The sequence below is a fragment of the Cucurbita maxima genome, unplaced genomic scaffold (genome assembly GCF_002738345.1).
Source record: "Cucurbita maxima cultivar Rimu unplaced genomic scaffold, Cmax_1.0 Cma_Scf00034, whole genome shotgun sequence".
In the NCBI taxonomy this organism is placed as follows: domain Eukaryota; kingdom Viridiplantae; phylum Streptophyta; class Magnoliopsida; order Cucurbitales; family Cucurbitaceae; genus Cucurbita; species Cucurbita maxima.
This window is the reverse complement of record NW_019272050.1, coordinates 379052-392726: the sequence shown is the minus strand read 5'-3', so window position 1 is coordinate 392726 and position 13675 is coordinate 379052. Positions and strand designations below refer to the sequence as shown.

The following is a 13675-nucleotide window of genomic DNA, read 5'->3' as shown; positions in this document are numbered from 1 at the left end:
AGCAAGAAAGTAGTATAATTATAAAGAGATGAAATTAAAAACGATTAAATTGGAATATTTATGAATAAAAATAATATTTAGCAATCACTTTGTTAATTTGTTTTTATAACAAATAGTAAAAGAAACACGAAATCAAATTTGGAAAGGCAGCAAATAGAAGGAATATGATTGGTAGCATGGCTGCCCCTATAGCCAAATGTTTGGCAGTCTCATAACTCACCTGGTTAATTAACTCTCATTATTCTAACCCTGGTTACCTTCTGCTTCTTCTTCTTCCTCTTCTTTAACTTCCCCCCTGCTTCACTTTAGGTTACCAAAACTCTCCTCAAAATGTCCCTCACTGTTCAATCCAATCCAACTCCATCGCCATTTTCTTACTGCATTTCTTCACTCCTTTCCTTCTCTTGAATCGCAATCGGAAATCGGAAATCGGAAATCTCTCCGCCGTCTGCTGCCATGAGTATCTCTCCCTCTGCTTCTTCTTGCTCTTCGTCTTCCTCCTCTTGCGTCGGTTCAGATTCCGCCATTAATATTAAGAAGAAGAAGAAGAATCTCTCCGCTCCTCTCCGGCCGCACTCGGACAAAGCCAGAATCAAGCGGCGACGGAGGAATCAGGACGAATCGAAACGCGAGATTCATAATAACAACAGCAGTGGAATCAACAACAACAACAACAACGCATCTTCCACTCGCCGGAGTTCCATTTACAGAGGAGTCACGAGGTTTTTTCCTTCTCATTTTTTTTCTTTTTCAATTTGATTTGTGTTTTCGATTTGCATGTTGAATTGAGATTGAGAAATCGCTGTTCCGAATCGAAATCTCAGGCATCGATGGACCGGCCGGTTCGAAGCTCATCTTTGGGACAAGAGTTCATGGAATAGCATTCAGAACAAAAAAGGAAGGCAAGGTAAAAAAAAAAAAAAAAAAAAAAAAAAAAAAAAAAAAAAAAAAAAAAAAAAAAAAAAAAAATACAAATTAATTAATTAATTAATTAAATAGAGATCTAAAAAATTATTTGTTTATTCGGTTAATTTTTATTTTTATATAATTATATATAATCAAGCCCTGATTTTGTTTTGCTGACTGTGTATTGGGACCTCCCCTGTCGTCGCCAACGTTCATATCGCTGCTCAGTTTATTTGGGTAAGCTCTCACTATTTTTAAAATTACATATATTTCTGGACACGTGTCAGGATAATAGTGGTGTCTTATTCTTCTGAGTTTAAAATTTAGTGACGTTTAGGGCACTAATCTGAAATCGAAAGCCATAGAATTGTTAAACAGAAATAAAAAAAACTCCGAACTATTTTAAAATTTGTGTTTAGAGTATAGAATTCACTGAATTTCGAGAGAAATTATGGGTTTAGAGGGAGTTGGGTACTTAATCTCAACAAACGAGCTTATAGTTAAAAATTTTGGGACGTTTAGATACTAGTTCGGAATCGGAATCTTGGAATTGTTAAATAGGAATATTAGTTTAGAGGGAGTTCGGTACTTAAATTCGACAAACGAGCTTAGAGACGTTTGGAGCACTAGTTTGGAATCGAAAATCTTAGGACTTAAAATCATGAATAAAAGATATTTAACTATTTTAAAATATGTGTTTAGAGTAAAGAGTTAGTTGATGAAACTATTAGTTTAGAGGGAATTTGGTACTTAAATCCGACAAACGAGCTTAGAGTTAAAAATTTAGGGAGGTTTAAGGCACTAATTTAGATCGAAAATCTTTAAATTTTAAAATAGGAATAAAAAATACCGAACTATTCTAAAATATGTGTTTGAAGTACAAAATTAGTTGAATTCCAAGAGAAACGATGGGTTTGAGGGATTTCGTACCTTCACCCGACAACCGAGCTTAGATTTAGAACTCGATTTCACTCGAATCCCAAATTCGTGTTTCAAACAACTAGTTGATTTTTTTTTTTTTTTTTTGCAGGAGCGTATGATAACGAGGAAGCTGCAGCGCGAACTTATGACCTCGCTGCCCTCAAGTACTGGGGACCGGAAACCACTCTCAATTTCCCGGTACTTCTAATCTTCAAGGCTAAAACTGACATTTCACTTTTTATTTTCTGTTTTTTTATTCATTTTATCTCATTAAATTTCCCAATTTCGTAATTTAATTCGAAGCATATTGTAAAAAAATAAAAAATAATAATGGACGGAATATAATAAGGACGGCAATTTAAAGAGGTCAATTTAAAAATGTGGAATTTTCCTTTTTTAGTTATTTAAACATGTGAATTAAATATTAAATGTGGGGGCAAAAAATGCAGGCAGAGTCGTACACGAATGAAATGGAAGAAATGCGGAAAGTAACGAAGGAAGAATATTTGGCGTCGTTGCGGCGGCGGAGCAGTGGATTTTCTAGAGGCGTTTCTAAGTACCGCGGCGTGGCCCGACACCACTACAATGGCCGGTGGGAGGCTCGGATTGGCCGCGTTTTTGGAAGCAAATATCTTTACTTGGGAACCTACAGTACGTTTTCTCTCTCCCTCTCATTCTCTCTACTTTTTCAAACTCCACGTGGCAACCCCACGTGGATTTTAGTATTAGCTGACGCCTACTTATAACTACGTGGACTACTCTGTCAGCTAACGTGGCACCGTCCTTCTTACTTGTCTCAGACCGACCAATTCTTACTCTTTTTTTTAAATTGAATTTCTCCTAATAATTGGTTACGAAATGTTTAAAATTATTAGGGTTTTTTGTTAATTGGTTAGCTACTGGGCATAGAAAAATGAGGTGGGTAATTTTTTTTTAAAAAATATATTAATTAAATATATATATATATATATATATATATATTTTTTAAATAATATATCTCAGTGGATTCTAATTTTTAATCCTTTTTCAATTATTAAAAGCAATTTTAAGCCACGAGTGGTCCACGTGGGTAAATAATTTGGGGGCTCGGGGGGGGTTGTACGGCACGTGATCCTTCTCTGCTGGCCCTATTAAAAAAATCGAATAAAACAGAACTTTTCGTCCACAGCTTTCCAAAAGTAACGGAAAAGCAGTATGTGTCACGTGCCATTTTTTAAAATTATTTATTTTTTGGTTTATATTAGTTTCTTTTTTTTTTTTTTTAAATCACGGGAAATTCTTATGGTCTTAGAGACAACAGAACCAGTTGATCTGTATTCCTGCTTTCAATATTTTGACTTTTTTAAAATTATTTTTTAATTTATTTTCTTTATATAATATATTATATATATATTTCACTTCCATGAATAAACTGTTATTTACTGAGAAATGGAGAGAATATGATCTGTTTTTCTGATACGTTTGTAATTAATTAATTAATTTAGATTAAAAAAAGTATCATGGTCACGTGATTTCTTATCAAAATCCTCCCAAACCAAACCGCATTTAAACTTCTTTAATCCCATTTAATGAAGTAATTAAATTAATCTTCTTACTTAAGCTTAGTTTAATCACATTTTATTATTATTATGATTAGACACACAAGAAGAAGCAGCTGCAGCATATGACATGGCTGCAATTGAATACAGAGGACCCAATGCAGTTACCAACTTTGACATTAGCAATTACATTGGGAGGAGATTAGAGACCAAATCATCAGTTTTTGAAGCAGCTGAGCAACCAAAAGAAGAGCCCAATGACTCCCCTGTTTCTTCCGAGGGAGAAGTTGTGTATCAGCCCGAAGAACAGCAAACGAAGTCATGGCCGAGCCTTCAATTCTCGACGATGCTTCCATCGATCGAGAATAGCCCGTCAATGGGTGTCATGGGAGACGATCATGATCTCCATTGGTCTTTCTTAGACACCGGATTTGTCGAGGTGCCTGACCTCCCGCTTGAGAAAACGAGTGAATTAGCTGATCTCTACTTTGATGAGATCGGATTTGAAGACGACATTGGCTTGATGTTCGAAACGAGCATTGAGGGTGGTGATAGTAAAGAAGATCTTAATGTTGGGAAGATGGAGATGAACAATGCTCCTTCGCCATCGTCTTCGTCGATAATAACCAACTCGGTTTCGTGCGAAAAAGATGAGATTGTTGGGTTTTGTTGAAGAGTATCTTATAAGTTTCTTCCTTTTTTTTCAGGTATGATTTAGAGAGGGAGGGACAAAAAAAATGTTGGAGATTTGCTTAGGTGTTTTTTGTTTTAAATTTGTTTACTTAAGTTTGCAGCTAGAAAGAGCTTTACTTTTCTCAAGGATTTTTGTCACCAACATATTTTTTAACGAAAAAACCTAGGAAAATCGAACAAGTAAAACGGCCTGTCCATGCTTGCTTACCTAGACCAAACATCAACCTTTGGTCCAGATAGCCCACTAGACGACACACCTCTAATCCAAAAAGTACGAGACGTAACATTTGACTGTGTTAGATGAAAGTGTCTCATATTGGTTAATTTAGGGAATGATCATGGGCTTATAATCTAAGAATATACTCTTCATTGGTATGAGCCCTTTTGGAAAGCCCAAAGCAAAGCCGTGAGAGCTTATGTTCAAAGTGGACAATATCATATCATTGTGGAGAGTCGTGTTCGTCTAACATGGTATCAGAGCTATGCCCTAAACTTAAACTTAGTCGTGCCAATAGATTGGCAAATCCTCGAAGGTCGAACAAAGGACTCCAAAAAGAAAAAAGGGATCGAGCCTCGATTAAGGGGAGACGTACTTTGTTCGAGGGGAGGTGTTAGATGAAAGTGTCCCACATTGGTTAATTTAGGGAATGATCATGGACTTATAATCTAAGAATATACTCTCCATTGGTATGAGGCCTTTTGGGATGCCCAAAGCAAAGCCATGAAAGCTTATGTTCAAAGTGGACAATATCATACCATTGTGACGAACCATTAGAAGGGCTAGGACTAGAGCCGCTACCAAATAACACATCCACACGGCCATTGCCACCACAACACTCTTGTGGGCATCACGAATCACTCACTCACTCAATCCTGTCCAATCTATGTTGAGTAGTAGGAAGCGTCGACGTTGAGCTTAAAGAAATAGATTTCACCCTCGACATAACCCAGGTCAATCTAACTTTTCTCGAGCGCAAAGCCAATTCTATTATAAAGCCAACTATTAAATACTCATCATTATAGAAATCAAATAATATTATAAAAAAGGAAATAATTCAGCCCTTTTTGTCTAATTAATTATTCAATTTTACATTATTGGCTCAATAATTTTACCCAAAAGTACTAAATAATGAAAACCATTTAATATATGAACTTATTTCTTCAACTTGTTGATGTACAGATATTTTCTTTATTTCAATTAAATTAATTTCTATAATATAAAATATATTATATATATTATATATATTATACTTATTTTAAAATTTGTAGTAAATAAAAATCCTAAATTTTCGTGTATTAATATTTATATCATAGGTTAGATTTCGAAATGGGTGCAGTCTAAACCGTGAAAACGGGACTGTGGGAGAGCAATATAAGTGTGAAGTAACTCCGGATATAGTAGTAAAGGCAAGATGTGTGGATCAACTCATCAAGTTTCCACTGAAATAAGATCACACAAGGAAAAACACTTGTCATTCGTGGGTTATTTGGGACATCCCGAACACGTCCAGACAAACTTATAATTCTTTCAATTAAATACCTAACCGGCTACAAATGAATCAATTTAGATTCTTAATTTGAAAATCCTTTGTATTATCAATTCTTACACGTGTATAGATTTTTTAAAAAATTTAGATCGTTCATCGAAAAATAGTCAATTATTTGAAAGTTAATTGATATAATTAATTTTTTTTTTTTTTTTTTTTTTTTTTTTTTTTTTTTTTTTTTTTTTTTTTTTTTTTTTTTTTGTAAATGGATATATTTAGAATTTTTATTGATATAATTTTAAAGTTTATGAGTATGAATTAATTTTTATTGATACAATTATTAATTTTCAAACAAATAATTTAAATATCAAAATAATTTTTTAAAAAAATTAAAAGACAAAAAAAAAATGGAAATTCAATAAAATTTTAAGATTAGACAAATAAATTATTTTATTTTTACATTGAAAAAGAGAGAAAATATATTTATTTTGTAAAATATTTTAATTTCTATTACCTTGTCCTTCTTTCTCCCGCCCTCTATATAAACCCCCTCCCCTTTCTTCACTCACCGAGTTGAATAAATTATGAACTCAGTTCTCATTTTCCTTCTTCTTCTCTCTCTCCGCCGCGCCGGAGCTTTCGATTCTCCTCCACCACCACCACCATCAGCCGACCTCTGTAAATCCACTCTCTACCCTAAGCTCTGCCGCTCCATTCTCTCCTCAATCCGATTCTCTCCCTCCGATCCCTACGGCTACGGGAAATTCTCCGTCAAGAACTGCCTCAAACAGGCGATCAAAATGTCGAGCGTAATCGGCGACTATCTCGATCGAGGAGGCGATTCGAGGCTGAATCAGCGGGAGGCCGGCGCTCTGGAAGATTGCAGAGATCTTTCCGATTCCAATGTGGAGTTTCTCCGGTCGATTGAGAGCGTATTGGAGGCGGCGAAGGGCGTGGATGAGGAACTAGTGGAGCGCGTTCAGAGTATTTTGAGCGCGATCGTCACGAACGGCCAGACTTGTATAGACGGATTGGTGGAATCGAGGAGTAGTTTGGGGAATGCGCTAACGGCGCCGATGTCGAGCGCCGGGCAACTGTACAGTGTGTCGTTGGGATTGGTTACAAACTCGTTGTCGCGACTGTGGAAGAAGCGGCGGATGAAGGGAGACGGAGGGGATTCCGCGGCAGGCGCACGGAACAGAGAGCCTCTGAACACGCTGATCAAGGTACGAATTACGCTGTTTGTCTGTTCGTTCAGTTACACGGAACTTTTCATTTGCTTTATTCAATGCATAAAACAAAAATTGGGGGAAAATAATTTTTTTGTTTAAAAAAAAAAAACTAAAAATCTAGTCCCTACCATTTGCAAAATTACAGTTTTACCCCAATTGTTTGATAAAATTTAATAAATAGTTTGAAAAATATTAACGTTTACTACATTGAGTCTATTGATGAGATTTTATCATACTAAAGGGACATTATTCTAATTTTTAAAATTATATATACTTCAATTTTATTTTTTTTAAATTACAGGATCAAATTTGTAATTTATTATTATTATTTTTTAAAATATTACAATAGAAAGATGAGAGGATAATTTGGATCAAAGTAGGGGTAAAGATGTAATTACACTCATACTCATGCTTCTATCGGATAAATATGATTTAGGAAATAAATTGTTGAACTAAGAAAAAAAAAAGTTAAATAGAGAAAAAATTTAAAAATATCTGATTAAATTTTAAATTTTTAATTGTATCTATTTTGTATTAAATAGTTTTTTTTTTTTAATTTTGTAAAATGTATATAATAAATTAGTAAAATAAATTTAATTACACACAAAATTAAAAATTCTAAAAGATTTCTAAACTCACACATAATATTAAATATTAAAATTTAAATTTCTTTGATTATACCGAAAATTATTTTAATCCATAAAAATGTATTTAAATTTAATTTAAGTACTTTCAATAAATCTTAAAATTAATTTTTTATTATTTTTTTAAAATGTATACTTCATAAGATGGGGAGTGGATCTTTGTAATTAATGTTTTAAAGTGGATCCAACTCTCCCATGATCTTATCATTCTCCCCCCTCAAAGGGATATTAATGGGGCAAAAACCAATTGTTTATATTAAAATATTAATTGTATTAAATTTCCTCCAACCATATGAAATTAAATTGTGGGTAGATATTATTTCTAGGAGTTAGGACTTGGGAAGTGGTACATAATTATATAATGTAAAAACTATACATTAATTTTATTTATTAACTTTATCCTGTTTTGGCTTTTTGGCGGAGCTGTATACTTATCTCTCTTAATACTATTAATCAACATGTGAAATTAGGGGCAAAAAACAGAGGCATGTGCAAATATTAATGGAATTTAATATCCACCAACCAAAATAATTTAAATATGGAGGAAAATTATCACAAGAGGGGTGGAATATAATATATAAATTATGCACAAATTTAGCTTAATCTGTATTTAATTAATTGCTGATCTCCCTTAATTAGGATATTAGATTGATTATATTTGTTTTTGTTTATTTATTTATGTTTTTCGGGACCGATATAAAGATGTTGATAAGCTTGGTGTCACGGGAGGGTATTTTTTTTCGAGAATTGAAGAGTGTTATTAAAACTTTTTAAGGATAATTTTATTAACTTAGCTTAACTTATTCTAATTGTTTTATTCTTACCTATACATTTGGTTCTTGAAATTTAAAAGGGACATATTTGAAGTAGTTGATATAATGGAACTATGTCATAACAGATGGAATAGGGTGACTAGAAATTGCTTGCACTTACTAAATTTGTTGGCTGATTCTTTAAGAAACTATAGGCTTAATGGGTTAAGTTTGCATCAGGGACTACATAAAATGGGTTCATGCAACCAATCCACAGGCTGCTCAGGAAGGAAGCGTTTGTTGGCTGATTTAGGCACCACAGGAATCTTCATCAACGATACTGTGGTTGTTAGCTCTACTGGTGCAGACAACTTCACCTCAATTGGAGATGCTATTGCCTTTGCTCCCAACAATTCAATGCCTCAAGATGGCTACTTTGTTATCTATGTTAGAGGAGGATACTACGAAGAATACGTCGTCGTCCCCAAATACAAAACCAACATAATGCTCATTGGCGATGGCATTAACCGAACCGTCATCACTGGGAATCATAGCGTTGTCGATGGTTGGACGACTTATAATTCCTCTACATTTAGTAAGTAAATCATAAACTCATAATCCGTCTACTTATTTTCGCCGAATTCTAAGTAGAGATCTCCACAAGGTAGGGCGAGGATGGGAAAGCTGTGAGATCCCATATTAGTTGTGGAGGAGACCGAAACATTTTTATAAGTGTGTGGAAACTTCTCTCTTGAGGGGAAGTTCGAGAGGGAAAGTACAAAGAAGACCATATTTGTTAGTGGTGGGATTGGGGTATTACTAATAGTATCAGAGCTAGACATTGGGTGATGTGTCAACGAGGAGGCTGAGTCCGGAAGGGGGTAGACACGAGGTGGTGTGCCAAGAATGACGCTGGGTTCCGAAGGGTGGTGGATTGGGGTGTCCTACATCGATTGGAGAAGGGAATGAATGTCAGCGAGGACGTTGGGGATCGAAGGGGGGTGGATTGTGAGATTCCACATCGGTTGGGGAGGAGAACGAAACATTCCTTATAAGAGTGGAAACATTTCTCTACCAGACGCATTTTAAAAACTTTGAGGGAAAGCCTAAAGAGGACAATATTTGCTAGCGATGAACTTGGGTTCTTACATAAGCATGCTCCGTCTCTGTCCTCACTTCCTATTCATACATCATCCTCACGGTGGCGGTCCAAGATAGTTGATGGGGACTCCCAGCCTTGTTTAGCTAATAGGAAGAGATCTCTCACCACTCCCTCCCATTCCTCGACCCGTTCGGTGCTGTTCCCGTGTATCATGTTAGTTTTCCACAGTTTGATATATAAATCTTAGTTTAATGCTTGGATTTTATGTGCTATGTGCTTGCAGCTGTTTGTGGGGATAGATTTGTAGCAATAGATGTGACATTTAGGAACACAGCAGGGCCGGAGAAGCACCAAGCAGTAGCACTAAGGAGCAGTGCAGATCTCTCAACATTCTACCGCTGCAGCTTCGAGGGCTATCAAGATACTCTCTACGTCCATTCTCTAAGACAATTCTACCGAGAATGCGACATTTACGGCACAGTAGATTTCATATTTGGCAATGCCGCTGCAGTTTTCCAAAAATGCAATCTATACGCCAGAAAGCCACTCCCGAACCAAAAGATCGCCATCACGGCACAGGGCCGAACCGATCCAAACCAAAACACAGGTATCTCGATCCACGACTGCACTATCAAGGCAGCCCCCGACTGGGAGACGGATTATTCAAACTCGACGACGACAAACTATCTTGGACGACCGTGGAAGCAGTACTCAAGAACAGTGTATATGCAGTGTTACATTGGGGATTTGATCAGCCCTGTGGGGTGGTTGGAGTGGAATGGAACAGCAGGGTTGGACACTTTGTATTATGGGGAGTTTGAGAATTATGGGCCAGGAGCTAACACAAGCATGAGGGTGGATTGGCCTGGCTATAGCTTGATGAATATTACTCAAGCTATGAACTTTACTGTCTATAATCTTACTATGGGAGATACATGGCTGCCTTACACTGATATTCCCTTCTCTGGTGGTTTGGTCTAAATGAATTCACTGCTACCCATGTTTGAGAAAACTTGATGAACTGCTATCCATCTGTTGAGGAAACTTGATGAACTGCTACCCATGTTCGAGGAAACTTGATGAACTGCTACCCGTGTTTGGATGAACTGCAACCCATGTTTTGATGAACTGCTACCCATGGTTTCTAAACTCACTACTCTACGAGATTGCATAAGAAACACTTAATTTTTGCCTTCACTCAGAATTTGAAGCCAAAATTTGCCACTTCCAATATTTATAATTTTAGAAGGAAGAGGGGATTCAAATCTTTATTTATAGTTGGTTTGTTGGATTTTGAAAATATGATTTTAAACTCGAAATTTCATGAGAGCTTATGTTTAAGGTAGACAATATCATACTATTGTAGAGGGTCGTAATTGCTAACATGGTATTAGAGTCATGCTCTTAACTTATGTTAATAGAATCCTCAAATGTCGAATAAAGAAATTGTGAGTCTTGAAGGTGTAGTCAAAAGTGACTCATGTGTCGAATAAGAAGTGTACTTTATTCGAGGGCTCCTTGATTAAGGGAGGCTATTTAGGGCTACATAAATCTCAGAGGCAGCTCTATGGTGTACTTTGTTGGACGGGAATTATTGAACATGAGTCACAGTTGACTAATTTATGAAATGATTATGGTTTACTTTTTCTTTTATTATTATTATTTTTTTAATATATTTAACTATATTATAAATAAGGGTAATGACGTTAGAAAAATTATTTAAAGTTTTGTTTATTCTTTTATGGTATAAATTCGAGAAGCCATTGCGAATTTCAGTTTCATTCCATAGCGAACGAAAGTCCGTAATATGCAAATGCTAAATACGCGGCCCCTACTGTTACAACCGCCGCCGCCAGACTCGCCGTCACCGATAAGACCCTCCTTGTGTTCGTGAAGCCGGCGGCATGTTTCTTACTAGTTGTCGCTTTCCGAGATGGAGTTCCGGTGCCGATCTTGCCGGTTTTTTCATTCTTACCCACTTTCTCTGTTTTTGATTCCTTCCCCTTTTCTGGATTTTGATTTTCTTTCTCTGTTGGTTTCTGATTTGGGTTCTTGATTTTCTCATCCGGCGTCGTTTTCTCCTTGCCGGATTCTCCTTGTACCGGCCCATTTTTAGCTGCCGCAGGCGGTGGCACCTCCGTCGGCGCCTGTGTTGGAGCTTCTTCTTCAGCCTTCACTGAGCCCTTCTTTTGGAGTTCTGCAGATTTTCCCTTATCTTCCTCCTCCGGCGAGATTTCCTCACTCTCCTTTTTCGGGGTTGTTTGTTCTGGTTCTTTGGGCAGCGGAGTAGCGTTTCCCGGCGAGGTTTCTTCACTCCCCTTTTCTACGCTTGTCTGTTTTGGTCCTTTCGGCGGCGGAGTAGCATTTCCCGGCGAGGTTTCTTCACTCCCCTTTTCTAGGCTTGTCTGTTCTGGTTCTTTCTGCGACGGAGAAGCATTTTCCGGCGAGGTTTCTTCACTCCCCTTTTCTGGGGTATTTTGCTCTGGTTCTTTCTGCGGCGGAGTAGCGTTTTCCGGCGTGGTTTCTTCACTCCCCTTTTCTGGGGTTGTTTGTTCTGGATCCTTGGGCGCCGCCGTGGCCACCGCCTCCGGTGGCGCAGTTTGTTTGGGCATTGTAATGGTGAGGTATCCAGCTTCTAATTTATGATGAACTTTGTCAATTGGGCAATCTTGTGGGATTGGATAAGTTTTATCCAATATGAGCAATCTGTTATTTGCGAGAAGCCGATCTCCGGTCACCACCACCGTCCGTGCTCCTTCTTCCACTTTAACCTTAACATGCTGCTCGTTGAAATCTGAAAACACAATTCCATCACAAAAGAAAATTATCAGATTAAAAAAATAATATATATATTAAAATTCCCATGATTTTTATTTTTAAAAAATATTTATTCTTTAAAAGCAATACCATTCATCACAATTTCATTACAATATTGGACCGAAATTCAATTCTTGGTGTATGATTTTGACCGAGAAGTCTGTTTGAATTAAGTAATACTAGAGACTTTTCGTCTTTGCCTCCTATTTCAATTCTCGTAAATTTTTTTGTGAAAATAGGATGAGATTCTAAAATTTACTGATATAAATTCCGTTGAGAATATATATATATATATATATATATTTTTATCTTTTTCCTACACTATTTAAAAAAATATATTCATTTAAAAATAATTTTAATATATATATATATATTTTTAACTAATAAATTTACTATAAGAAATGATTTCTAAAAATTCAAAATTAAAAATTTGTCACTTATTTATTTATTTATATATATATATATAAATAAAAGTGAGCACGTGGAGATTTGGAGAAAAATCTCTCTAGGTTCTCTCCCTCCTTTCTAGTTTAAATTGAAATAATTTAATATTTAACGAAAATAATTTTAAAATTTTGATAATATTGTAATTGTTTAAAAAATAAAAATATTTTTGAAAGTTATTTTTTCATATTATAAATTAGAAAAATAAAATAAATCTCATTAAATAAAAATTTAATGCAAAAAATTTGGACCAGGAAGTTGGAGCTGGAGAATGTGGGCTTCGTTTTCATCTCTTTCTACAACATTAGGAGTGAACGGCTCGTTGTAAGCTCGGAGGGATTGACGGCGGAGGGCGCCGAGTCCGGCGGATCTTGGTCGTCCTGTTGCCATTCTGGTCGCCGGAAAATATGGCGGTTCTGTTGCTGTTGTTGGGTCGGGTTTTTTTTGTTTTGACGGGTCGGGTTGGTTTTCGTAATGGGTTGAAATTAGGGCTTTGTTTGGGCGGTATTTATGTGGCTTAGAAATTGGTTGCTTCGAATTGGGATTATTCCTTTTTTGCTTTGTTTGATAAAGGGGACATATTTTTCCCCTTTTATGTACTAAAGTATAACTTTTCTCTTCCACTTTCCCCTTTTAGTGTGCTTCAATTGCTTTCATGTTCTTATGCCAAAGGTTAGGTTTAGGGTTACATTCTCGAGAAGCTCGTTGTTATGTTTGAATCGTGTCGAGAAAAGTTCGATTTATGTTTGATTTTTTAGTTCTCGAGCTGTGACAATGAACGTATAATACAAAATTTAAATGTACGTTAAACTGTGAAATTTAAAGGTAGAAGTACAGAGGAAGAATCGAGAGAGTGTGCACGGTTTGAATTGAGAGAAAACTTTAGACATACTCGAGATTCAGGTTGGTTCGAGCTGATTTGGGTTGGGTCTAATGACAAAATTTCAACCGGAGAATCGAACTAAATTTTGAATTATAAAAAAATAAAACCCAACCAAATTTAAAAAATCTAACCCAACCGAACATTTACGTTTGAGTTGAGTAATCTGAGTTGTTCGAGTTTGAGCCTAATTTTAACCTAGTAACCTTAAAATTTGAGCCCAATTTAGTCTCGAGATATGTAATCTCAATTTATCGTG

The 13675-nt window shown here is 36.0% G+C and overlaps 3 protein-coding genes across 3 annotated transcripts; 2 read left to right on the top strand and 1 right to left on the bottom strand.

The window, feature by feature from the left end:
• The first annotated feature begins 287 nt into the window (after positions 1 to 287).
• On the top strand, positions 288 to 4184 carry LOC111467489 (ethylene-responsive transcription factor WRI1-like). Its single transcript, XM_023112407.1, has 6 exons — positions 288 to 722; positions 825 to 907; positions 1135 to 1143; positions 1937 to 2025; positions 2277 to 2478; positions 3464 to 4184. Exons 1-6 carry the CDS (start codon positions 457 to 459, stop codon positions 4036 to 4038), a joined length of 1224 nt encoding a protein of 407 aa, XP_022968175.1. The 5' UTR covers positions 288 to 456; the 3' UTR covers positions 4039 to 4184.
• A 1931-nt stretch (positions 4185 to 6115) lies between these two features.
• LOC111467487 (probable pectinesterase/pectinesterase inhibitor 25) lies at positions 6116 to 10624 on the top strand. Its single transcript, XM_023112403.1, has 3 exons — positions 6116 to 6771; positions 8414 to 8768; positions 9559 to 10624. The coding sequence occupies exons 1-3, from the start codon at positions 6130 to 6132 to the stop codon at positions 10254 to 10256; spliced, it is 1695 nt and encodes a 564-aa protein (XP_022968171.1). The 5' UTR covers positions 6116 to 6129; the 3' UTR covers positions 10257 to 10624.
• Positions 10625 to 10990: 366 nt separating this feature from the next.
• LOC111467490 (proteoglycan 4) lies at positions 10991 to 13036 on the bottom strand. Its single transcript, XM_023112408.1, has 2 exons — positions 12788 to 13036; positions 10991 to 12069 (listed from the first exon to the last, which is right to left on the bottom strand). Exons 1-2 carry the CDS (start codon positions 12924 to 12926, stop codon positions 11054 to 11056), a joined length of 1155 nt encoding a protein of 384 aa, XP_022968176.1. The 5' UTR covers positions 12927 to 13036; the 3' UTR covers positions 10991 to 11053.
• Positions 13037 to 13675: the final 639 nt, after the last annotated feature.

Bases quoted from the DNA above. Each gene is read 5' to 3' on its own strand.
- LOC111467489 (XM_023112407.1), top strand. From the start codon at position 457: ATGAGTATCTCTCCCTCTGCTTCTTCTTGCTCTTCGTCTTCCTCCTCT. The intron at 723-824 runs GTTTTTTCCTTC...TCGAAATCTCAG, and splicing joins ATTTACAGAGGAGTCACGAG to GCATCGATGGACCGGCCGGT. The intron at 2,026-2,276 runs GTACTTCTAATC...CAAAAAATGCAG, and splicing joins AAACCACTCTCAATTTCCCG to GCAGAGTCGTACACGAATGA.
- LOC111467487 (XM_023112403.1), top strand. From the start codon at position 6,130: ATGAACTCAGTTCTCATTTTCCTTCTTCTTCTCTCTCTCCGCCGCGCC. The intron at 6,772-8,413 runs GTACGAATTACG...AGTTTGCATCAG, and splicing joins CTCTGAACACGCTGATCAAG to GGACTACATAAAATGGGTTC. The intron at 8,769-9,558 runs GTAAGTAAATCA...ATGTGCTTGCAG, and splicing joins TTATAATTCCTCTACATTTA to CTGTTTGTGGGGATAGATTT.
- LOC111467490 (XM_023112408.1), bottom strand. From the start codon at position 12,926: ATGGCAACAGGACGACCAAGATCCGCCGGACTCGGCGCCCTCCGCCGT. The intron at 12,070-12,787 runs GTCCAAATTTTT...TTGTGTTTTCAG, and splicing joins TCTCCAGCTCCAACTTCCTG to ATTTCAACGAGCAGCATGTT.